The sequence below is a fragment of the Arvicola amphibius genome, chromosome 4 (assembly GCF_903992535.2).
Source record: "Arvicola amphibius chromosome 4, mArvAmp1.2, whole genome shotgun sequence".
NCBI classification, from domain to species: domain Eukaryota; kingdom Metazoa; phylum Chordata; class Mammalia; order Rodentia; family Cricetidae; genus Arvicola; species Arvicola amphibius.
The window spans coordinates 115,461,501-115,485,424 of record NC_052050.1 but is presented as its reverse complement, the minus strand read 5'-3'; the positions used below and the strand labels follow the sequence as shown (position 1 = coordinate 115,485,424).

The following is a 23,924-nucleotide window of genomic DNA, read 5'->3' as shown; positions in this document are numbered from 1 at the left end:
AGAAACGAGAACAGAGAGAAAAGATGGGAAGACACAGGGAAAGAAATGAAGAGAGAGAAAGAAAAGAAAAAGGACTAATTTACTTTTCGAAGATAACAAGAGTGGAGTAGAGAAGGGAACGGGATGGAGTGCAAAAGATAAATTCGCTAAACGAACAGAAATAAAGAAAACAAAAAGGCTGAAGTGAGGCGGCATCACACAGTCAGCAGTGTGCACCTGAGGATGGAGCTTGTACCTCGCCAAGGGACCCAAATTTCATATCTCGGGGTCTCTGGAGCATCCCGGTCTAGGTACTGGGCAGTGGGCGGGGCCCCGGAGGCATCTCAGGGGTCAGGTTCTGGACCGCCTGCGCTCAGGGGGCGGGGCCCACCCTGCCTGGGGGCGGGGCCTTGCGCCCACATTCCGCCTCGGGGGGCGGAGTCTGAACTCTAAATTGGCGCCGCGGAGCTGCTGCTCGGCTGGTGGCTTTTGAACCCGGAAGCAGTCGTTGGCGCTCGGAAGTGGCGGGAAGGCGGTCCTCGGCGCGCTGCGGCTGCAGGATGGTCGGCGGCGGCGGGAAGCGCAGGCCGGGCGGGGCGGGGCCGCAGGTAGGTGAGGTGGGTTGTGCGGGGCCGCTGGGGGCGGTAGCGGAGCTCGGGGCGGCGCTTTGCGTTCCCCTGGCGAGCTCCGAGGGCTGCTCCCCTGGAGACTGCAGGGCGGTCGTTCCTCTCCAGCCCTAGCCGGCGTTTCTGGGCGACCGACCATTCACTCCATATCCATGTTCTGCAGATGGAAAGGAGGTCTGGTGGGCCCCGCGGATTGTGGAGGAGCTGCCAAGGCAGCGGGGCACACGCGAGCGTACATTTCACCCTCGGCTTTTTGCTTGGGGTTCACGCTGGTGTGTAGGGAAAAAAAGTGCCGGCTGGGTTTAACAAGTCCTGGAGTTGTTAAAGACGACTTTTGTTTGAGACAGGATCTGTTTTGTAGCCCTGGAACCCATTAGTTAGACCAGGCTAACCTGGAACTCAAAGAGATCCACCTGCCTCTGCCTCCCGAGTGCTGGGATTAAAGGCGTGCGCCCCCATGCCTAACAAGTTGACTCTTAAGGCAGCTTGGGTTTGAAAGTCTTGATGGCACAGAAGAAAAAAATAAGAGATCCCTTGACATAGAACTGTAAGTGATGGGGGGGGGGGGGAGGTGGTGTGCAAAGGAGTGATAAAATGGCCAGTCTGGACTTTGACATGATTTCGTGCGTTCCCAAAGTATTCAGTAGCTAACAGGAGGGATTAAGCAGGAAAACTAAAAACTAAACAATTCTTCTAACTGGTTTTTAAACTGGGTATGATGAGGCTATTGTTCAGGCTTAAGGGTCAGGGGACGGTGCTTGTAGGTATTTATTTTTCACGTTGGGTCATGTTTTCTCACAACACCAAGTTAAAAATGTAGTCTGAGGACAGCAGCTGTCTCAAATCCTCCTTGCTAGGAATGCGAGGATTCTGAAGCCCATTGACTTAAAGCAGAGCTGACAAATCTCTTTGACGGTACAGTGGGCTGCTTTGGCAGAATAATTGGCTTAAATGTAAATAGAGACGATCTGATAGAGTGTTTATAGCTGGCACCAACAGCCAGCACCAGTTATCTGCTCAGACTGTTTTATTTTGTAACAGAGCTATTTATTTTAAAAACAAACAGTGATAACAGGTGTTACAGTGTCTTTAGATGAGAGTGCGAAGCACAGTGGTTAAATAACTTGCCCAGGTGACGGCTGCAAATTAAGTCAGGGGTCAACCCAAAGCCAGAGCGTTGGCATAGTCCCTACACTTCTCAGGCAGAGGCAATGGGATCAAAAGTCCGGTGTCATCCTCAGCTACACTGCAAGTTCAAGGCCAGCCTGGGCTACAGTAGACCCTGCCTTAAACAAGGTCCAATGCGATGGCTCAGTAGGGAATGGACTTCTCCTCCAGTCTGATGACCCGAATTCAATCCCTGGAATTCATGTCGAGATGGGGGGTGCGGGGAAATGTGACCAAAATATATTGTATGAAAAAATTAAGTAAAAAAGCTTTTAGTATAAAAAATAAAACTACCATAGCTCTGCATCTGCCAACCTAGGTGCCTTATCCTTTCTGCCTAAACTTTTCCTGCTGCTTCTAGTCACTGCCCCTATCACACTGAATCTTGAGTTTTGCCTTGCCTTCTTTTAGAGTTCGTTGATTTCTAAAACGGCTATTATGGTACATCTTGCCTTAGTCAGTGTTCTATTGCTGTGAAGAGACACCATGACCATAACAACTCTTGTAAAAGAAAACATTTAATTGGGGCTTGCTTCCAGGTTCAGAGGTTTAGTCCGTTATCACGGTGGCTGGAAGCATGGTGGCCTGCAGGCAGATAAGATGCTGGAGAAAGAGCTGAGAATTCTGGATCCACAGGCAGCAGGAAGACTCTAGGCTTGGAATGGCTTTTTGAAACCTGAAAGCCCACCCCCAGTGACACACTTCCTCCAACAATGTCCCTCCTACTCCTTTCAGATAGTCACGTTGAGCCATGGTGCTTCACTGTACTTCCCTTTCATGCATCTAGTGCGCTCTGTTGTTTGAAAGCCCCATGACTGTCCATTCTCCTGCCAGTTGGCATTTCAACCCCTAAGGACAGTGCCATCATGAACAAGTCTTGCATGCTATTTGATTTGGAAATACATTATGTAGACTTTGGTACTGATTAATAAACCTGGACCTCTGAGAAAATGTACTTATCAGAAACACCTAGGTGAAAATTTTCAACTCTAGCATAATTGACATTGAGTGCAGCTCCCCTGTGCATTGTAGAATGTTGCGCATCACCCCAGGCTCTGCCACTAGATACCACTAGCCCAGCTGCGGTTAAATATGCACTTACCCCTTGTTCAGAACCCCAAGTCTGGGCTGAAAGGAGGACTGTGATGGAAATAATATACTCTGAAGGATATAGGTTCCTGGAAAGAAACAGACTGTGCTTAGAGAACCAAGACAGGTAACCTGAAGTGCGCGTGCGACCTTGGCAGAAGTGCGCCACTCTCTAATCGCATCCTTTCACCTAGCAGACTTCCATTGCATGGCACTGGCAGATACAAGCTGTAGCAGGACTTGGCATTCAAAAGCCACTCAGAGTTTATTCTCATTAACTCTACAATGCCTGCCCTCTCTTTTTGTTTGTTTTTTTTTTTTTTCATTCTCATTAACTCTACCATACCTGCCCTCTCTTTTTTTTTTTGGAGTGTTAAAAGGAAGACCTCTGGTTTTAAATGGGAGGTTAGTAATGGTTGTGGTAAATAGGCCAGAAGTAACTGGTTGGACTTCCTGAAGAAACAGGTTTCTTTTTTCTTTTACTAATGTTTTAGGTTAGACTATCAAAGTAATTGGTTTCCTTCTGGCTTCTTCATACATATATGCCACTGTATTTTTTTTTTTACTTGTTTTTAATATGGTTTCACTGTGTAGCCCATGTTGACTTGACCCAGGCAGTCCTATTGAGTGTTGATTATGGAGTGATGACATTCTGCCTTTTTGACAATTTTTAAAGAATTTCTTTAGTTTCTTGTGTTTCTGCTATCACAGAGAAGTGTATTTAAAGACATGCTGTGTGTTGGTATTCCTTGACCACCATGCGAACTATTTCTACTTTGTACAAAGGAATCCCTAGGATTTTACTCATAAATATTGCTAGCAAATGCTTTTGTCATTGTTTTTTTTCCTTTTGGTTTTTTAAACATATATTAAATGGAGCTAGAAAGATGGCTCAGCAGTTAAGAGTTTTTTCCTTTTGGTTTTTTAAACATATATTAAATGGAGCTAGAAAGATGGCTCAGCAGTTAAGAGTATGCAGTGGTCTTGCAGAGGACCCAGGTTCGGTTCCTGATAAGTTGGGCAGCTCTCAACCTCATATAACTCCAGCTTCAGGGAACCCAATGCCCTCTTCCAGCCTGTACAGGTAGCCACATACTCCAAGCCAGACATACACAGAACAGGCAATAATTGGTATGCAAGGAGAGTTTTTGAGGTTACTTTTGGAGAACTGAAGTTACATGTGTCAATTTTCAGTGTGAAAAAACAGTTGAAGTGAAGAAAAGTAAATCCTGTGAAGCTGATGTCTCCAGTGACCTTCGGAAAGAAGTAGAAAATCTTTATAAGCTTTCCCTGCCTGAAGATTTCTATCATTTCTGGAAGTTCTGTGAAGAGCTTGATCCTGAAAAGCCAGCTGGTGAGTTCCTCCAGTGTCTCTCTGCTCCTGACTGAGAAGATGACAGGAAACTGGAGAAGAGACAGACGCGATCATAGAGAAAGGGTGTTTTCAGCCAGCTATGCCAACGCATGCCCATTACAGTCTCAGCAGTTAGGACACTGGTTGAGAGTATCACAGTTTCAGGCCAGCTACACATTGAGACCATTTCAAAAAAGAGACGACAAAGGACCATTCCCAAAGTTGTTTCCAATGAGAGAGCTGTCTTCAAAGAAACGAGTTAATACTTAATGTTAGTCGATTTTCATGGCTGTGACCTCAGAAAACAGCCCTGTAGGAGGACAGGGTTATTTTGCATCCTGGTTTTAAAAGTTTCTGACCCTGGTTAGTTGGCTCCATTGTTTTGGTGCCTGTGATAGGTTATGCCAGAAGGATGTGTCAGCAAAGTTCTTACCTCATGGCAGACAGCAAGCAAAGAGCAGGAGTCCCAGAACAGGATGTACTTAAAGTCATCGACCAGCTTCTTCCAGCTAGACCTTAACCTCCTACTGGCCTATTACTACTCAGTGCTGTCACTAGCTGGGCCATGCTTTCAGCACATGGGCCTTTTTGGTTTAATGTCATATCCAAACCAGAATGCTGTCAAAGGCAAGCAGTTTCAGGACATTCCTTCATGGAAGCTAAAGGAAAAGTAGCAGTTGCATATATTGTCACTTTACCTCTGCAAACTTGTCTCATGGACTAGGTAAACTAAGTTTCCTTCAAGGACATTTACAGAGAGAGAGATGGCTCAGTGCTTGATTGTACCCGTCCTAGAAGAGCTGCACATCTGTAGACTTCATGGCATTGTGGTTCTCTTTCTTACTCTGCCCCTGTGTTCTGTGAAAGAAACAGTGGAATCATTGAGTGTTGTGGTTCAGATTATCTGAAAGTCAAAAGAACCTGGAGTGACAGCTCAAGAGAAGGAAAAGAAAAACATTTTTTTCTATCCTTGCTCTATGTTGTCTCTCCTCCTTGACCTGTGTATTTGTAGCTAACAGTAGACAGCAGTGAGGCGAGGTAAGTGTGTGGCTCTTCTGCCTGAAGGAATACAGAGCAGTAGTAACCTTAAAGGGAAATCCTCAATTTAGTGCCACATCTGTTAAAACTGATTCTTCTGTTGGGTAGAAACATTTTACAGACTTTAAAAGCATTCTTTAAAAACAACTTGGTTAAGAATTGTTTAGAATCAGGAAGCAGGGACATGTGGACATTTGAGTTTGAAGCTAGCCTGGTCTACATGGTGAGTTTCATAACAGCAAGAGCTATAGAGAAACTGTCTCAAAACAAAATAAAAAAAGCAAGCAAGCAAGCAAGCAAGAAAGTCAGTGATGAAAGGCATTATTTCCTATTTGCCTCTAGAAAGTGTCACCTGAGTAAACTTATTTTCCTTGTAGATGCACTTGCTGCAAGCCTTGGACTTCGGTTAGTGGGTCCTTATGATATCCTTGCTGGGAAACATAAAATGAAGACAGGATCCACAGGCTTGAACTGGAATCTTCACTGGAGGTTTTACTATGACCCTCCTGAGTTCCAGACCATTATTATTGGAGATAATAAAACTCAGTACCACATGGGGTATTTCAGGTAAAGGATCTTCTCTCTCTAAAATACAGTTACTCTGCTGTCAATGAGTCTTACAGACCATCACTGGAATCCCCCGAAGGAAGATGCATTTTCCTCTTATTGATGGCTTCAGGCCTTATCTGTTGTTCTGGCTACCCTTCAACTCTTTAGCCCACCTAGGGTGGTGAACTCTTTACATTAAACTTGCCTGATTTCTTTTTCTCTTTGAATATGAAGTTCTGTCCTTTGTGATCAGAAGAGCTTCTTTGAAGCTCAAATAAGATCATATAAACACTTCCAGGGCCAACGGACTCAAAGATTGGTTCTGCCATTTATTATTGTGATAACACTATGCCAGTCAGTGGTGACTATGGCCTTTCTGTGACTCAGTTTCCTCTTTTGAAATAACAGGGATAATAACAGCATATATTTGATAGGAATATTGTTAGAATTAAGGGAATGCCTGCAGATATGTAAAATGTTAGCAGACAGGGTAATGTGAGAAGTACCTTGCCCACTTGTAGCAGGAGTACTGTGCTGTATAGTTAAAGTGAAGTAACAGAGGAAAGATGAGGTGTGGCTAGAGAGAAGTACTGAACAGAACACTCACGAGGCTAGGGATGCTGTCAGAGGGATTTTGTTCTTGGCTGTGAAACTAATTGGCTGCTAGAACTTAGCCAAGAATCTTAACCTCTTTTTACTGGCTTTTTCAATTTTAAAATAAAAGGGTTGGCTCTCTACAGGAATATGATTCTTCAGTTCTTTATAATCTTTCCTGTTTCTTTTTGGCTTTTACTCCACTTCTTGCTGTTTTTTCTTAATAAATTCTAAAATGAAGGTGACTATCAGTTGTCTGAAATTCTCTATTGACAGACTCTCTTTACTGTTTTTTACATTTGAGGAAAAATAATTAGGTACTAAAAACCTTAGCTTTATGTTCTGATATATAAGATTTTTTCATAGACAGTCTGGAGATACTAGAGCTTAAACCTAGTAAGTTTATTCTGCTTTTTACAGGTATATTTTGTCTATAGTCTTTATTTTCTGCTTACTGGCATCATAAATTATGGCAGCTAAATGTTTATTTTCTTTTGTTAAAACAGGGATTCTCCTGATGAACTTCCTGTATATGTTGGTACAAATGAGGCAAAGAAAAATTGTGTAATTATTCAAAATGGAGACAATGTGTTTGCTGCCATCAAGTAAGAAACTATTTCATTTTAATTCTCTTTTCTTTGTTGCACGTCTACACCACATTACAAAGTAGGGTTGTCTTGACTCCGACGCTACAGATTTCTCGGGCTCACTTCTGTGACTTCTGAAATGAGACAACACAGTTCGTTGCTTTTCATTGAAGACTTATGTGCCTGCCTCTTTAATAGACATACTGCGTTATTCTGGACTGAGCTCTGAACATGTGGCAGAGCATGTTCTTAGCATGTCAGAACTTCTGGGTTTTATCCCCTACATTGCAAAAGTGTGTAAGTAGTGCTTAATCTTAATTCTGATTTTTCCATAGAAATCAGAAAAATCAGGATTTTTAATTAGACATTATATTTAAACAATGCCATTAAGACTTCATTATAAGAACCGACTGCAATGTAGTTTAAACAGTTTTTAAGAGTAAGGTATTTATGAAATCCTTGGAAGAGCGACTAGAACAAGCCAGCCTCCCTGGATAACAGTTGCGTGACTACTGTCTCATCAATCGTGTTTGTCTCTGCTGTTGTCAAGAAGCCAGGAATGAACTGCTCTCTCAAGCAGTTCGAGGGACCTATCATTGGTCTGCAGTTATGCCAGAAAAATCACTGGCCTGCCCTCTGCCACTCAACCTCATAAAGCTAAGGATGAGGTCCTGAGCTCTTACCTAAGCTGTTCCAGATCTATCAGCTGTCTCTACAGCTTCTACAAAGTGGAATCCGCAGCATGGCTGCTACATCCCATCCCCTTTGCCTTTCAGACTTGCAAGAGTTGCTTCTGCTTGGGAAAAGCCAGGTCCCACGTGGAATCAGCTAAAAATAATAGCATGGAAAATGCACCAATTTTTCATGTAGGAAGGGGTCAGAATCCAGCTGAATGAACCAATTGGTACTGGCCACATACATGATTTGAAGTCATTTGTTAATAGCTGTGCAATTTATGTTGTGATCAACAAGGTAATCTTTATCACATGAAATAGACTATTTTGTGTGATTCCAAAAGGCTTTATTCCTGTAACTTGATAGTATAACTTATTATCAAAGAATTCAAACCAAGTCCACCCAAAATGACCACTGTTCTATTCTGTGTACATACTGGTGTACCTGAGGGACAGCCACATTTTGTTCTTTCTCTTCTAAGACTGTTGAGTTTTATGTAAGATTTGCTTGGCATTTCTAATTGGTGTAGACTCCTGGGGTTGGGTTTGTTTTTTTATTTTTACTGTTTTGTTTTTGAGTACTAGGGACTGAACCCAGGGCCATGAGCATCACAGGCAAGTGCCTATTACTTAGGCTATATCCTTGGCCCTGATAACATTCTTCTAAACCTTTAAGATTTACTGATCAACTTAAATTGGTGTTGTCTTTATTGGAAATTGTAGTTTTTACTGTCTCTTATACTAGTCTGTAAGCCCCACGATACAGGACTCTGTCTTTTGCATGGTACTCTTCCCTAGTAGATTCTCCACAAATCACCCTAAAAACACCACAGCATATAAATACATCTTTTTAAATTTCCAGTGCTGGGTACCAAACTCAGGGCATTACACTTGTTAGGCAAATGCTATACCACAGAGCTAAATATGTAACTCCCCAAATATCTAACTATATTTGTATTAGTATACCGATCTTAATAGTTTAAAAAACCCAAGTTCTAAGTGTCTTGTTTGTCTGTCTCTTGTGCTTGGCTCACTAGCTAAAGAATGAAGGAAGCAGTGTCAGTCAAGGTTAAGCGGTGACTATGACCCATGATTGTCAGGGGGTAAGAAGCTTACCGATAGAAGTGTTGATTGGTAAAACCCTTATGGAAATCAATTTGAAAAACACCTGAACACATCCATATCCCAAAATTTCTTAACTGGTAATTAACGCCTACAGATACTGTGCCAAGTACACATTAATGTCATCAAATTGGCTATTAATAGCTATAAAAAGGAATTTGATGTCTATAAGCATGTATTTATTATAAATTGTTTATAAAAACAAATTATAGAAGTAACAATCTAGCAATAAAAGGTAAATATAAAACATCTGCATATTATAAATGCCATGACTTGTTGAGAAGAGGACAAATAATGGACCGGAATGGCTCTATTTTTTTCCTGTCTAAATGCATATAGGAAATAATATGTACTCAAACAGCAAGAGTAATGTTTGTCTTTCTTTCCTTCTATAAAACTACCTCTGTATCTATTTCCTGGTATGTAAAGAGGAATGAAAATTACATGATCTAAAGGACTGCTGCAAATTCCAAATTCCTAATGTAGGTAGCAACTAGAAGTCAGTTTATTCCAAGGGTCTGCTACCAGGGTGGGTATTTTAAAAATAAAAATCCTTTTTGTGGACAGCACATTTATGTTCTCCTCTTGAGCCAGCCCTCTCTCTGAAAGGCAGTATGCCATCAAGACAGGGTTATTCTGTGTGGCTGCGGCTGTCCTGGAACTTGCTCTGTAGACCAGGCTTGCCTCAAACTCAGAGATCTGCCTGTGTCTGCCTCCCCTGGGGTGGGATTAAAGGCATGCGCAGCCACCACCCGGTTCTATATGCCATGTCTTTATTTCCAGCAGTATGACTTAAAACTGAGCCATGGCTTTTGGATGTTTTACCTCGTGTTTACAGTGGAGCTACGTAAGATATCTAACATTAGTAGTGTTTATTCCTTGTTTGCTGCAGCCTATGAGGACTTTGGAAAGAAGTACTACATGGGATGTGACCTTTTTATCTCAGCTCCTTGACTCCTATGTATTAAATAGAGAGAGACCACCAATATAACCACGGCTTTTGCTTCTTTTCCAGGTTATTTTTGATGAAAAAACTTAAAGAAGTAACAGATAGAAAGAAAACTAGCATTTTGAAAAACATAGATGAAAAACTCACAGAAACAGCCAGAAAACTAGGCTACTCGCTGGAACAGAGAAGCTTGAAGATGAAACAGAGAGATAAGAAGGTAGGGTTTCACCCATCTGACTGCTGTGCTCTGCTCTGGGCTCCTCCCCATCAACACTGCATTCTTTCTCTAGCCCTGTCCTAAAGAGAGCTACAGGCCAGCCAGGTCGGGTGGCAGAGGCAGGCGGATCTCTGTGAGTTCGAGGCCAGCCTGGTCTACAAGAGCTAGTTCCCGGACAGCTAGGACTGTTACACAGAGAAACCCTGTCTCTAAAAACAAAAACAGAGAGAGAGAGCTACTACATGCCATCGCCCAGGGGCTCTTGGGACAGTGCTGAAGCAGGGATCAGGTCAGCCTTCAGGTTGGCGTGCAGGCTGACTCCTATAACTGGAGCCTATCCTGTTGTTGTATAAATCATTCTTTTTCTTTTTAAATGTGCATTGGTGTCTCTCCTGCATGTACGTCTGTAAGAGGATGTTGGGTCTCCTGGAACTGGAGTTAAAGACAGTTGTGATCCGTCATGTGGGTGCTGGGAATTGAACCCAGGTCCTCTAGAAGAGCAGCCAGTGCTCTTAACTGCTAAGCCATCTCTCCAGCCCCTCATTCTGGTCTTTTAATCTTGTTGTATCGGCCATTGTGTAAAGGTAAATAAAAACAGCTTTGTGTTTAATATCAAGCTTTAATTTTTGATGGCTGAGGTCTCATTTTAGTGCAAGGTACATTAGGGATGTAGTTCTATACTTAGTCACTAAGACTGCAAAGGCAGCTTACTTTTTAGAAACAGTATGGGTTAAGATTTGTTAGTTCTCTCCTGATTCCTCCTGACCCTGTCAGCACTTACTAGTGTCTGCAGAGTAAGAAAGGGTTTTATAAAGCATCTATAAATATATTTATAAATAAGTTATAAATCTCTACGTCAACAGATATGTAAAAGAATTCTGCTTTTTAATGGGCATTCCTCCTAACCACTGGGGGAGTGAGGACCAGCATTCTCCTCCAGCCTTTCACGTTGTCTTCTGAAGCTGTTCTGTGTGAGCATGCTAAGCCCACAGCGTCCTGGTCATCCCCGAATGTGCTGGTGCTATGCAGTCCTCAGTGCACTCAGTCACTGAGGGGCCTGCCTCACTCTGGTCTGGACTCGGCAGCAGGCTGAACCGCCACCAATGAACTGCTGTTTTAGTAAATCTTCCTTGAGTCCTCTAGGACAGAAATGTGTTTCTTTTGAGAGGAATTACAGTGACATTTATCATTTTGTACTGTTTTCTTACATGTCTGGTTCTCAAGGGAAATTTCTTGCTATAAGAAAGGGAAATGAGCCCCGCCTTGCTGTCACGCATTCTGAAGGTGTCTTGACTAGACACTGAGCTTCTGTGGACTTAATGGTCAGCAAGTTCTTTGAGAAGACCCTTGCTTTTTTCCGTTAATGGCTAGAATTTAGTTCAGAGATTAATGCTTTCCTACATCTGTAAATATGATGAAACTTAAATTTCATGTTGTGTTTATTTTGACTCCTCCCAAGTTTATATTCAGTATTTGGATTTTTTAAATTTTTTTAAATTTATTATATATATAATATTCTGTCTACGTGTATGCCTGCAGGCCAGAAGAGGGCACCAGACTTCATTACAGATAGTTGTGAGCCATCATGTGGTTACTGGGAATTGAATTCAGGACCTTTGGAAGAGCAGGCAATGCTCTTAACTGCTGAGCCATCTCTTCAGCTCCTCAGTATTTTTTGTTTTTGAGACAGGGTTTCCCTGTAGTTTCTAGAGCCTGTCCTGGAACTAGCTCTTGTAGACCAGGCTGGCCTCGAACTCAGAGATCCGCCTGCCTCTGCCTCCCGAGTGCTGGGATTAAAGGCGTGCGCCACCACCGCCCGGCTCAGTATTTGTTTTTTACAATACTCAGTATTTTTAATTAAAAAATAGATAACATAAATACAAGGAAAATCATTTATAAGAAAATTATGATTTTCTTATTCTATGTTGATAGTTGCTTTCAGATCCCTTTCAATGTATGTATAAATTTTAATACTACTGTGAGATCTTCATTTGATTCATAATTTCCTATTCCTAAAAAATTTAGCTCCAATAGTATGTTAGTGACTGTCCTTACAGGTTAGCATAGACTCTATTTTAGTACGACAGCATTTTACAGCATTATACAGTGTTGCAGTGTTGGCACATAGATATCACCTTGTAGTACTTGGAAGGCAGAGTCTATGTGAGTTACTGTATTTGGTCTATAGGTAATCTGTATAGAGTAGGAAGAAAGTCTGCTTTTCTTACAGTATTTTAGTCTTTGTTTTCCCGTTTAAGAATGAAATGCAACCACAAGTTAATCCAGTGTAGATTTAATGCTATAATTTATTTTTTCCTAAATTGTGACAGTGTCTGAAAATTTCTTTTTAATATTCTGCCCTTCAAGGTTGCTTAGCAAAAGATGAAGAATTGGAGGGAGGTGAGGTGGGAACGTGGAGTGAAGGACTTTCAACATGCCGGGGGCTTAGGTTAAACTTTAAAAGTAGAGGGTATTTCTGGACTTTATTTTTCTTCTGTCGTGGAAGTTTTCATATAGAATATTGAAGCTACTTTACTAGAAAAGTCCAACACCGAGTATGTTGTGCACATTTGCAACCTCTGCACTCAGGAGGCTGAGGCAAGATGATCAAGAATTCCAGCCAGGGGGCTGGTGGGATGGCTCAGCAGTTAAAAACACTGGCTGCTCTTCCACAGGACAAGAGTTTGAGTCCTAGGACCCACGTGGAGTTTCACTGCCATCTGTAGCTTCTGACATGTAAAGACAAACTTGTAAATTTTATTTTTTAATTACTTCAAATGCTTGACTTGTGGTCTTTAAGAATGTATTCTCCCCAGGAACCAGATTTACCAAGCTGATGTCTCTGAATGCTGTGAGAATGCCCAGGGTTTGTGTGTCTGTTGACATGGGGCGGCGGAGGTGGGGAGTCTTCTGTTCTTTTGGGTCTGTTTTCTTGATCTCATTTTTTTCCCCTTGGATTTAGGTTGTGACAAAGACCTTTCATGGTGCAGGCTTGGTTGTTCCTGTAGATAAAAATGATGTTGGCTATAGAGAGCTCCCTGAAACAGACGGTAATGTGTTTCAAGTGTAAATGTGTATGTATGTTTGTACACATGGAGAAAGTTTTCCCTTATGTTGGGAAATAAATAGTTGTTAAGAGCAAATTCAGGTTTCAGGTAGATGAATTAAAATTGCATTCATAGCTTAACAAGCTATTTGGTGTTACTAAGCCTTATCTTTTTCATCTGCAAATTAGGCAGTGGATGTGAAAGGCTAGAAAGGATTTAGTATGATGCCACATATGCCCCATGCAAGGTAATTACTTTTAACATTCAAGGGATTTTAAACCCATTGTTTTAGGTTATTTTTTCTAACTTGTTTTAGATATAGTAGCGATTGAAGAGTAAGTTGGAATCATAAAGCACTAGTTCTTTGTAAACATTCAGCTTTCCTATACCTCAGATACTACTTCATATAGTTATGCAGAAGTACTTAGGTGATCACACAAAACCTATTAGTCTGTTGAACCAGTTAGCTATTGTTCTGTCTCTACTGTGAGCACCCCATTAGCATTTTCTTCCTGTTTTTGTGGCATAAAATGTAAAGAGAATCCAAATTAGTACCTCTCAAGGAAGAAGCAAATATTCCTGCCTTATTCACATAGCCACTTGTTCCTCAGAACTATGAATGCATCTTAGTAATTACCAGACTTTAAATGACGGTTCTGAGTTTTTATGTGGTATATTCAGCCAGTGAGTTGGGATGTGTTGTGTGACAATTTATATTTAATCCTATTTGCTGTTTTACTCTCCCTCTAGGAGTTCACGGGGTGGTGGGGTGACTGGCTAAGGTGTCCGTCCAGTCAGTGGCTCCTGAACACTTCACAGGTGTTCACAGTAGTGCCACTGACAAATGGCATAATTTAAATCTAAAATTTCTTAAAAATTTGTTCAAATTCATAAGATGAACCAGTACTAAACATTTATATATTGATTTTTATGTTGAAGTAGTGCTATATTAGAAGTATTGGGTTAGATATCTTTAGTTTCATCTACTTTTAGTTTGAGTGTAAGTCTGTGTATATGTGAGAGGGGTAAGAGGGGGAGAGAGAAGCGGGGTCTCAACACAAACCCTGGGGTGAAATGGAGTCACAGGACAACTCTCAGGAGTTGGTTCTCATGCCTCCTCATGGGATCTGGTAATCAAGTGACCAGGCCTGTGTACAAGCGCCTCTACCCACTGAGCCCTATCACCAGCCCTCTTTTTAAATGTGCTTATTATAAAAATGTGGATTATATATGCAGCCATCCTCTATTTCTCTCACACTGGTCCCTAGCCCCTGAAGCCAGGATTAATCAGTCCCCGTGGGAAGTTCTGACTCCCCGTGTCCAGTCTTATACTTGAATCAGAAGTAATGTTATGACTGACATTCTAAATTGCAGCTTGTCAGAGCCCTAAGGTGTTATCAGTTGAGTAATAGTAGACATCAGTAGAAGACATAAAGAAAATATCACTAAAGATGGTTGTGATTTTGTATGTGGTATCTTTACATCATTGATTTCTTTCAGCTGACCTTAAAAGAATTTGCAAGGCAATCGTTGAGGCTGCAAGTGATGAGGAGAGACTGAAAGCGTTTGCTCCCATTCAGGAAATGATGACTTTTGTGCAGTTTGCTAATGATGAATGTGATTATGGCATGGGGCTTGAATTAGGAATGGACCTCTTTTGCTATGGCTCTCATGTGAGTAAAAATTCTGCCTTTCCCCATTACTCTGTGTACACCATTCAGGTTTGCACTTAACATTCTCAAGTTCCAGTGCTGGCAAGATGTGGATCCAGCTTGTATTTCAAAGTGAACTTCTGAAGTAATAAAGGAAGAGTTCTAAAACTGTTTGAAATCTTGTATTCTGGTAAATGAAAAAGCATAACTGTTTCTTTAAGTTCACATTAAACTCAGCTTACATATCAATATTCCAGGGGTGTGCCATCTTTTTTTGTGAGTGTATAGGCTTGTGGGGAGGTAGACACACCGTTCCTTTGGTTCTGCTTCTGTCTGGGGGTGGTTATCTACTACCGTGTCTTACAATACTATTTTCAAATATTTTAATTAAAATATTAGAACTAGTAGTCTATCATTATTTGATCCTTAAAAAAATTAACCATATCAGCTACTTTAAGTGTAGGTGCCTCAGTCAAAAGGCCCATAAGACTTACTGTCTTAAACAACCATCCCAGCTGTGTACAGATGGGCAGTTTTCTTAGTACCTTTTCCTACCTGTAAAATTGTCTTCTCATGTGCCGTGCACATGTCTCATTGTTCGTGGGTAAGTCTTTAGTAGAGCATCTTCTTCAGGCTCACAAAGGCAGTCCCATTCCAGTGTCTTCAATCCATTATTCACAAACTGTGAATGCTTCTAGCCACCTAGCCACCTGTAGCTGCTGCTGAGAATGCAGATTATTTCAGCAGGTCAGAGATGAGGCCCTTATGGCACTAACATTCCTGTGATACAGGAATGCCACTATTTACAGACCATGCTGAAGAGCAAGACTAAGCCAGCAGCTCTTACTTCACCATGTACCAGGCATCTGGAGGGCTTGTTCACAGACTAGTGCTTCCTCTCTTCCCCACTTAGATTGAGTTATGGGGTAGGTTCTGAAAAACTGATCTACTTTTACTTGTTGTAAAAGCTTAGGTCTTTTTCTGCCTGTGGCTGGTTGTTAGCACAGTGCTAAGTAGGCAGAATGATACAGTTGCAGTTGCCACAAAGGACCTAACCATAAATACCATTAAGATGTGATGTAAGTAAAAGCAAACTTGATGCTTTTGAGAATCACACGAGGTATAGTGTTAAGTGCTTAAATAAATGATGTTTACAGCGAAAGAATGTAATGTTGGGTTTCCCACTAGTGTGTATGTAATAACAATACTGTGAAATCATTCAGTAAACCTGAAACTGAACTTTTAGCAGGGAAGAGAATGGTAGAGAATGAGTCTGAGAATAAAGGTAAGGGGCTAGGGAGATGAATCAGTGGAAGAGCACCCACTGTTCTTCCGGAAGACCTGGGTTTGATTACCAGCATCTGCATGGCAGTTCACAACTGTCTGCAATTCAACTTTCAGAGGATTTGACACCCCTGTGACTTCCTTGGACACCAGTCAGATATGTAGTATACATATAGGCAAAACACATGCACATACTTATTTTTAAAAATAATAATAAAGCAGAGTGATTTAAACCCTATATTTGGCATAGGGTCTATAAAAGAAAAAGCAAAGCTTTGTATCTTAAGAAAAAGCATTAAGAAAGAAAACATTTGATGGTAGTTTGGGACAAAAAGGTTAGTAAAACTTAATGGACCATGGGAAACTTGTAATGGGTCTGAATTCCCTTCAAGATTGCTTTTTTTCTTTCTTTTATTGCAGGGAGGATGGGGGTGAGCCAGTTGCCTTTGGACAGACTATTGGGTGCCTGTCCCATGCCCCCAGTTGACTGATTTTGGTAGTGGGCTTTGTTGTACAAGGGCTTTTCAATATATTGTCAGCTGTACTTGTCAATTTTCTCTGCTTGATACTATGTTTTTTGTGTGCTTGTTTGCTTTTCAGTATTTTCACAAAGTTGCTGGCCAGCTTTTACCTCTTGCATATAATCTCTTGAAGAGGGATCTGTTTGCAAAAGTTATTGAAGATCATCTGGCAAGCAGAAGTTCAGAGAACATAGATCAGCTTGCGGCATGAGAGAGTTGCTATCCATGCAGAGTTTTAGAGTGGGACTGTCAGATGGGACTTTGTTTTTAAGGAATACAGAAATAAATAATGGAAACATTTATTAAAAACTTTCATAATACAGTTCTTCTGATGTTTTTCTTTCACATGCTAATAAATGGCACTCCTTAACTTTCTGAAGTGCTTTAGTTTCTAAGGTGCATTTTTGAGTGCTGTCCCCAGTATCAATGTTTACGAACTAGTGCTTATCCAAATTCAAATAACCATCTGTTAACTAGAAATATCAGACTAATTAAAACTAAAAATATTGCTTTTAGTGATGTGAGTCTTAAAAATATAGTTTGTAAGACTTGTTATATGCCCTCGGCCCAATATGAATCCCAACAAGATTTATCAAGAACAGATGGAATGGGAGAGCCAACTTTTCATTCATGTCACACACAAGCCAACATGGAACTGATTTTTGAGAAGCCACGCCAGTCTATGAGCCAAGATAGGGACTGAACAAAAGACATGGCCATGTGGAACTGAAGATGAACTCCGCCATGGAGCACTGTGTCTAAAATGTGTGAGACCTAGGTTTGAGCTCTTAACCCTAGTGAACAGAATTATGTTGATGGCAATTATAATTTGGATGTTTGTGGATACAGTAATGAAGGCAGTGAGATAACTAACCTTCCTTTCAGCTGGTAAATGCTTCATTCCATTACAGAATAACAAACCTTCCCTGACTTCTTCCTTCACTAAAGGTATAGTCCATATGAATTCAATGCTAAATAAACTTACCTAGGATCTGAATGAAACACATTTGAAGTGCCTGAGCATATTCATAAATCACTGCAACCCAATCAACATTGTTAGCCAACTTAAATTCATTTTCTTCTTGGGGACCAATAATGGAATTCTAGGTTAACTTTTCAAGTATTTGAGTACATCCAAGGAAATAGAATGCTATGGAAGTGGGAGATACTTTATAATGACCTGAAATCCTCTCAGCTCAAATTGACCTGTCTTAACAGCATTGTCTAGTCTACACCATAATTCTTTAATTGATCCAATGTACAGACCTTAGTTCCGTTTCCTAAGCTAGGGTTTGACAAACTTGGAACTGGTCAGTACCAACAATGAAACCTCACAGTTTCCAGCATCCTACTAAATACTACCCCCAACTTCCAGTCTTCTTCCTGGAGCACCCTTTTTTTTTTCAACCTGAGTATAATCTCCAGTCTAGGTTCAGTCAGCATCATCATGCCTCAACTCTGTTGTATTTGTGCTAGTACCCTAGACCAGTCTACATTTCACCTGAGTTCTACCAAGACGCTAGAGGGAAAAATGCTACGATGCCATCTTGGTTATTTTAATCTCCAATGGCTATTTTGGATGCCCATGGGTCCTTTCTCATCTGTGCTCATGCTTCAAAACCTCCTTCAGCCTCAGTTAATGTCACAGAAAAAGTGTGACATTATAGTCACAACATTCAGAACTTAAATGCACAGTATATTTTGCCTTTTACATTTATGTCTGACTTTTGTGTCCAAGATCCCATCCTCGTTAGCCTACACCCCCACAATTCAGGTCATTTCCTCTCATTCTCATAATTAGCATAAGCTCTAATACCCTACATTTTAAGATCTGATCTCAAACTACTGTCTTCAAACATTGCTGTTGCCAATGGGAAAAGCTATGTCCTGCTTTTTTTTTTTTTTTTTTTTTTTGGGTTTTTCAAGACAGGGTTTCTCTGTAGCTTTGGAGCCTGTCCTGGAACTAGCTCTTGTAGACCAGGCTGGTCTCGAACTCACAGAGATCCGTCTGCCTCTGCCTCCTGAGTGCTGGGATTAAAGGCGTGCGCCACCACCGCCCGGCTATGTCCTGCATCTTAAAGTCATTTGTAACAGACTCCTTTTCTGGAAACATTCCAGAAGAATCACAACTCTCTCCTAACAGCCCCATTCTACTACTACATGCCACCATTCCATAAAACATGCAGGTCACCTGTATGCTCACACGGGCCAACTTTCAGCCCTTGCTTCACCTATCAGTAAATAGCTGGCTACTGAGGGCACCTTGAAACCCCTTCATTGGGTTTTGCTTGCAGACAGAAGTTCCTGTCCTATCCAGTTCCACAGTTATTCAGTTCCAAATAAACACACAGATGTTTATATTATAAACGGTTTGGCCTACTGCTCAGGCTTATTACTAATTAGTTCATACAACTTAACTCATAATCCTTACCTATGTTTAGCTACATGGCTTAGTACTTTTTCTCAGGCATTCTCATCTTGCTTCCTCTGCCTCTGGCTGATGACTGTGACTCTGCCTTTCCTCTTCCCAGATTCTCCTAGTCTGGTCGTCCCGCCCATGCTATATATACTGCCTGGCTATTGGCCAATTAGCCTTTTATTAAACCAATGCGAGTGACAGATCTTTACAGTGCACAAGAGCATTGTCCCCCAGCATAGCTCGCCTGCTTCCCACCTCATTGGCAATTTTCTTTTGCTCTCCTTTCATCACTGATTCTTCTGCCTCTTCTCTGTCCAAACTTAAATCCATGTGATTTCATCCTGTTTCTGGAATATACTTCCCGTTTAGCTCAAGGTGAACCCTACTCTTTAACTTGAATCTCAAGTATATATTAGTTCCTAGTTGAAATCCTCACTTGTAATCCTAAAAGGTATTAAATGTCTTGGCTAGAGAGCTCGGCAGTTAAGAGCACTTGCACCTATTCTAAAAAAACGAGTTCAGTTCCCACCACTCACATCTGGTGGCTTACAACTACCTATAACGAGTTCCAAAAGCATCTGCACTCATGTGCTATGCACACACATGAAATAAGGGGCTGGAGAGATGGCTCAGTGGGAGAGCAAGCCACGTACTGTTCTTGACAGAGGAGCAAAGTTCAGTTCTCCACACCCACATTAGGGACAACACAACTACCTGTAACTCAAACTCCACATGATCCCTTGGGTACCAGCACATACCCACAGCATAAATAAAGGTTTAAAAAAGAATCTTTAAGGAAAAACAAAACAAAAACCTTAGTATTAGGCTGTTCCAGCAGGCCTTATGGCTTGAGTTAGATCTCTGGATCCCACAGGATGGCAGAGAGACCTGACCACTGAAGGTTGATCCTCTGATGTACACATGCATGCTGTGTGGTATTCTCAGGCCTCCATTTACATATTCACAAAAGAAATACAACTTCACGTCTAAGCCTCAGTAGGAGGCCATGATCTATTCTTCCTGCAGCCATTCCCAGTCTATGCCATTGTCATCAGACCTTAGAGATGCTCATCCTTGAGCGCTACTCTTGCCATTCTCAGCAAGTCTGTTCACCCCCACCATCTCTAGAATCCTACCATTTTCAGAGCATCACAGTTAAGTTCCATGTACTACTAAGTGGAGAAATAAGATTTATTCTGGCCCTTTGGTGCTCTCCTCATCACTAAATGCTCAGTATTAGAAGGCTGAAATTTCATTCACGTGTCTCTTACTGCTGTTTGAGAGCAGGTCTGCTGGGAGTTTTTCTAAGGTGATTGTTTTTAAGCATAAAAGTCATTTATTCTCTCTGTTCAGACAGTATAATTTTTCTTCTAAAAATCAAACATTTTGAAATTGAAATGAGCTAGAATCTTTTGTGCTGACACTTGGGGGCCCTAGCCTGTTGCTAGAAAAATGTATATATACATTCTCAAACCAGCATTCTCCTCCTCTTCTGGCTCCTTGCTCAATGCGCAAGAGAGGAAACAGTTGTAACCTGACAGAAACTTTGCAAGCACCTTTCTTTTGAGGCTGCATGTGCCAGCCACGCTGGCTTACACTGACTGACTGCACAGTGCGCTGTGCAGGGGGAGGGCTGCTGGTACAGATGCAATTAAAGGCCAAACCACACATTCAAGTCGAGATTTTAATAGATTTTCTTATTGACTCATCACAGTAATCATTTTTACTGTAATGATATGCAGCTTTACTACACTAGTATAAATAAAAACAGATAAACACAGCTCTAGGCAACATCACAGATTAACAACTAAGCATTCTTCAGGAACCAAAACCAAAGCAATTATTAATAAGAGACGCTGACACCCTTGCCCATTTTCATCGTACCTTCTTTAAAGGCACTCAAACAAGGCGCTGTACTCAGTATTGGTCAATCAGTTCGCCAATTAGCTAGGCACATGTAGTTCACGGTCTCCACTATCTTATTTGGTTGAAAATCAGCCAAACAATGTATGAAAAAGAAAAATAGAACAGATGGTAATACCATAAAGAAAAAAGCAAAAACCCAAACCTCTAAATCCATTAAAAACATGGTACTTTTCATGTTTTGAGCAGTAAGACACATCAGAAATAGAGAAATGTAACAAAGAAGAAAATGAATGCTTTAATAAGTACCATGAAATGTTATTCTCTGAAACAAGATGGGTCATGGGAGCAGAATCTGAAAAGGAAATGGGAAAATAAAGTAATGTTCAGTTTCACTATGTGACGCTCCGAGAAACTGGCTTCTCCTTTGAAGACTTGGAACCCAGAAAGGGATGCTAAGGTGTCTTGCACACCACAAATAGACTATTATTAAAAACGAGTTTACTCTGTTTAGCCAAAGAACAATGAAGGGGCTATGAAAAATCTTGAAATCTGCCAACAGAAGTAAGACCAAAATATTGGCAGAGAGCATAGCTGAAAAACCTTAAAAGTTTGTTAAACTCGGGATCATCCTAATATGGCTTCCTGATCTTTTAAGTCATCAAGATCATACAGAGCTAATGTGATCTCAGATAGTAAAAATGGCTCATTGCCAGTTGTTTCAGAAAATGTCTGTCTGCACAAATGCATTTGCCTTCCAAAAATGTAAACTCACAGATATCTGGACCAGTCTAGTGAGTACTGTCTTTGCCAACAGCAAGTTAAGACCATGATTAAAACAGGCATTTCCAATGACAATTCCAAATACTCTGAAGTACCTTATAATTAATCCTGCAAAAGCGTGCACCACAGCTATCCAAACAAATCATCACTGAACACTTCATGGAAGGTCGTGACCTACTCGATGATTCAAATGGTATACTCAGATTATGATTTTATTGTTCTCATTTTTGTTTGCTTTTTTTTTTTTACAGATTTTTTTTTTAAAGATTTGGTTTTAATCTCCAGATAGTAATTTATGGTATTTTCAACTTTCTAGTTTGTGAGTCAGAATGGACAGGTCAGAGGGCATAATCAGAAGATGGCAGTGAGAACTCAGAAGGGATCGTGTACACTCTGGATCACAGAAGTGACCGCATCTTCTTAAACCCTTGTGCCTATTGTAATCTTTGTTCATACCTCCATATTTGTAAGTCAGAATTAGTCTATTAAAAAAATCACATTAAAAAGGTAAAATTATTTAAGTGCAATATTAACTGATCTGTATTTTATAAATTTTAATCCATAAAAATATAAATAAGAATGGTAAATTTTTAAGAAAAGAAATATACATTTAGTGCAAGTTATGAGTTACATTTCATCTCCAGTGTCAGCAGTGAAACATCCTGAAATAAAAGAATAATCTAATTTGAAGAAAACAGTTCCAGTGTTTAACATGCAATTAATTCCAGGTACCGCTGAACAGAACCCTTCTTCTCTTTGCTGTCACAGCAGCAGCCTGTGTTCAGAGAGGCTGAACAGCACTTTTATGTCATAGTAGTCCTTTCAGAAATAGAAAATCTGCAGACGACTAGGTCACATTATCCATAAAGTCTGAGAGGAAAAAATAAAACTGATTAGAGTCAAGTTTCTTTGTTTCTGATTCTGAACAACACATCACACAAGCTGGGGGATTTCATTCACATCTCAAGATTTTACCTGCTGGCCAGCAGTGGTGTGTGTGCACGTTTCCAAGCCTTTAGTGATGGTACAAACTACATGGTTAATGGCACAAGAAACATTCCCTTCTTGTGATGAAACCTCAGTCAAATCACAGTACGTCTCAATATGAGAAAGGACTGCTTCAAAAGGACACACCAATTTAAAGAGGTTTTGTTACAGATCAGAAAAGGGGAGAGAGGGAATGGGAGGAGAGAGAAGCTCTTTTGGAATGTAGAAAGGTAATGCTTAACTATACATTTCATGAGTTAAACACAACAGTTCTGATATAAAAGGGCAAGACCTTGCAGTCTTAATAGATGGCTCAATTCAAAGTAATCCCTCCAGAAACAGGGACTGAGAATGTCTCTGTGGTGCTGAAGGACAGCCAGAGGCTTGCGGATTCCAGTGAAGGCTCCATGAAGGCTCAGGCCTGCACTCTCACTGCACAGCCTCAGGGACTGCAGCCAGTGCAGAACAGCAGGAATGAACTACTGCTCCAGGGTCAGTTAGGGAAGTACCTCACGCCTGCTTCTCCCTCCCCGAACAATCCCTCCAGTCTCCCAGCATTATTTGCAAACCAGGTTGCAAAAGCTCGGCTTGTATTTCCTTTCTTTCTTTCTCTCTCTCTTTTTTTTTTTAAGAAGAAAAGAGTGGACGAGTCCCTCATATTAAAGAATTGTGCTATTCAACAAACGAACTTCCTCTTCTGTCTCCTCTCTCTCCTCATCTACAGAACTCAGTTGAACATTATTGAAGCGGGGTCTTGGTTTGCCGTCTGGGCCATATGACGGAGGATATCTTTTTTTGTTATAATGCCAAGGAGGCGCCTGAAAAGGATAAACAGAAAAGATTTATTAAACCAAAATTGGAAAAGGAAACAGGAGCTAAATCTATAGATAAATTCTTTTTGTTGACAGGAACAGAAAGCCAAGCGAGCAGCCTGATTATGCATTTTTAAAGAGTGTTTTACTGGTAAAGACATGAAATTACCCAGCAACCCTCCTCTGACATAAAAAGTACTGTGGTCACTCAGGTGTACAGTCCTTCCCACTAGGGCTGAGGACTGCAAGCCTCACTGCAACAGAGCTATTTTGATTGAAGTATGCCAACAAAAAAGAACAAAAACTGGGAAGAAATATGAACAGGAAATAATACTGATCCAGTTTGAAAAAGGAACACATTCCCATTAGAAAACAATTTAAAACCTAAACATTTTGTAGAACCAAAAATTTTTAGAAATAATTTTCAGATTGCCCAGTTGTCTGCAGAATATTCACGAAAGCACATACAATTGAGATGAAATATAAAAGCAACAGTTAGCGCAAAGCTTCACCTCCCAAACTTCAGAAGGCAAGAATAAACCTACAGCACAACCCAGGATTCTGAAAGCATACTTATGTTCTGAATTACAATTTTGTGCTCCCCCAAAAGA

General features: G+C 40.9%; 2 protein-coding genes across 10 annotated transcripts in view; one reads left to right on the top strand and one right to left on the bottom strand.

The window, feature by feature from the left end:
* The first annotated feature begins 452 nt into the window (after positions 1 to 452).
* LOC119813086 (histone PARylation factor 1) lies at positions 453 to 16,771 on the top strand. 3 transcript variants are annotated; one of them, XM_038328204.2, is made up of 8 exons: positions 453 to 587; positions 4,056 to 4,215; positions 5,631 to 5,820; positions 6,903 to 7,001; positions 9,795 to 9,945; positions 12,908 to 12,995; positions 14,493 to 14,665; positions 16,529 to 16,771. In XM_038328204.2, the coding sequence occupies exons 1-8, from the start codon at positions 540 to 542 to the stop codon at positions 16,658 to 16,660; spliced, it is 1,041 nt and encodes a 346-aa protein (XP_038184132.1). In that variant the 5' UTR covers positions 453 to 539; the 3' UTR covers positions 16,661 to 16,771. The 3 variants fall into 3 exon arrangements, with proteins under 3 accessions (XP_038184132.1, XP_038184131.1, XP_041910932.1); XM_038328203.2 differs by having other exon boundaries at positions 525 to 596; XM_042054998.1 differs by lacking the exon at positions 453 to 587 and adding an exon at positions 706 to 877.
* Positions 16,772 to 20,538: 3,767 nt separating this feature from the next.
* The window catches only part of Clcn3 (chloride voltage-gated channel 3), an 81,015-nt gene continuing 77,629 nt past the window's right edge, over positions 20,539 to 23,924 (bottom strand). For all 7 annotated transcript variants that reach the window (XM_038325948.1, XM_038325951.1, XM_038325952.1 and 4 more), the window contains one exon: positions 20,539 to 23,319. In XM_038325948.1, the coding sequence (XP_038181876.1) occupies positions 23,161 to 23,319 (159 nt within the window). In that variant the 3' untranslated portion in view covers positions 20,539 to 23,160. The remainder of the gene's footprint in view (positions 23,320 to 23,924) is intronic.

What these genes read in the sequence shown, in the direction of transcription:
- LOC119813086 (XM_042054998.1), top strand. Translation starts at nt 758, where the DNA reads ATGTTCTGCAGATGGAAAGGAGGTCTGGTGGGCCCCGCGGATTGTGGA. An exon ending in TTTGCTTGGGGTTCACGCTG is followed by an intron (nt 878 to 4,055) that starts GTGTGTAGGGAA and finishes GTCAATTTTCAG; the next exon opens with TGTGAAAAAACAGTTGAAGT. An exon ending in AATGTGTTTGCTGCCATCAA is followed by an intron (nt 7,002 to 9,794) that starts GTAAGAAACTAT and finishes CTTCTTTTCCAG; the next exon opens with GTTATTTTTGATGAAAAAAC.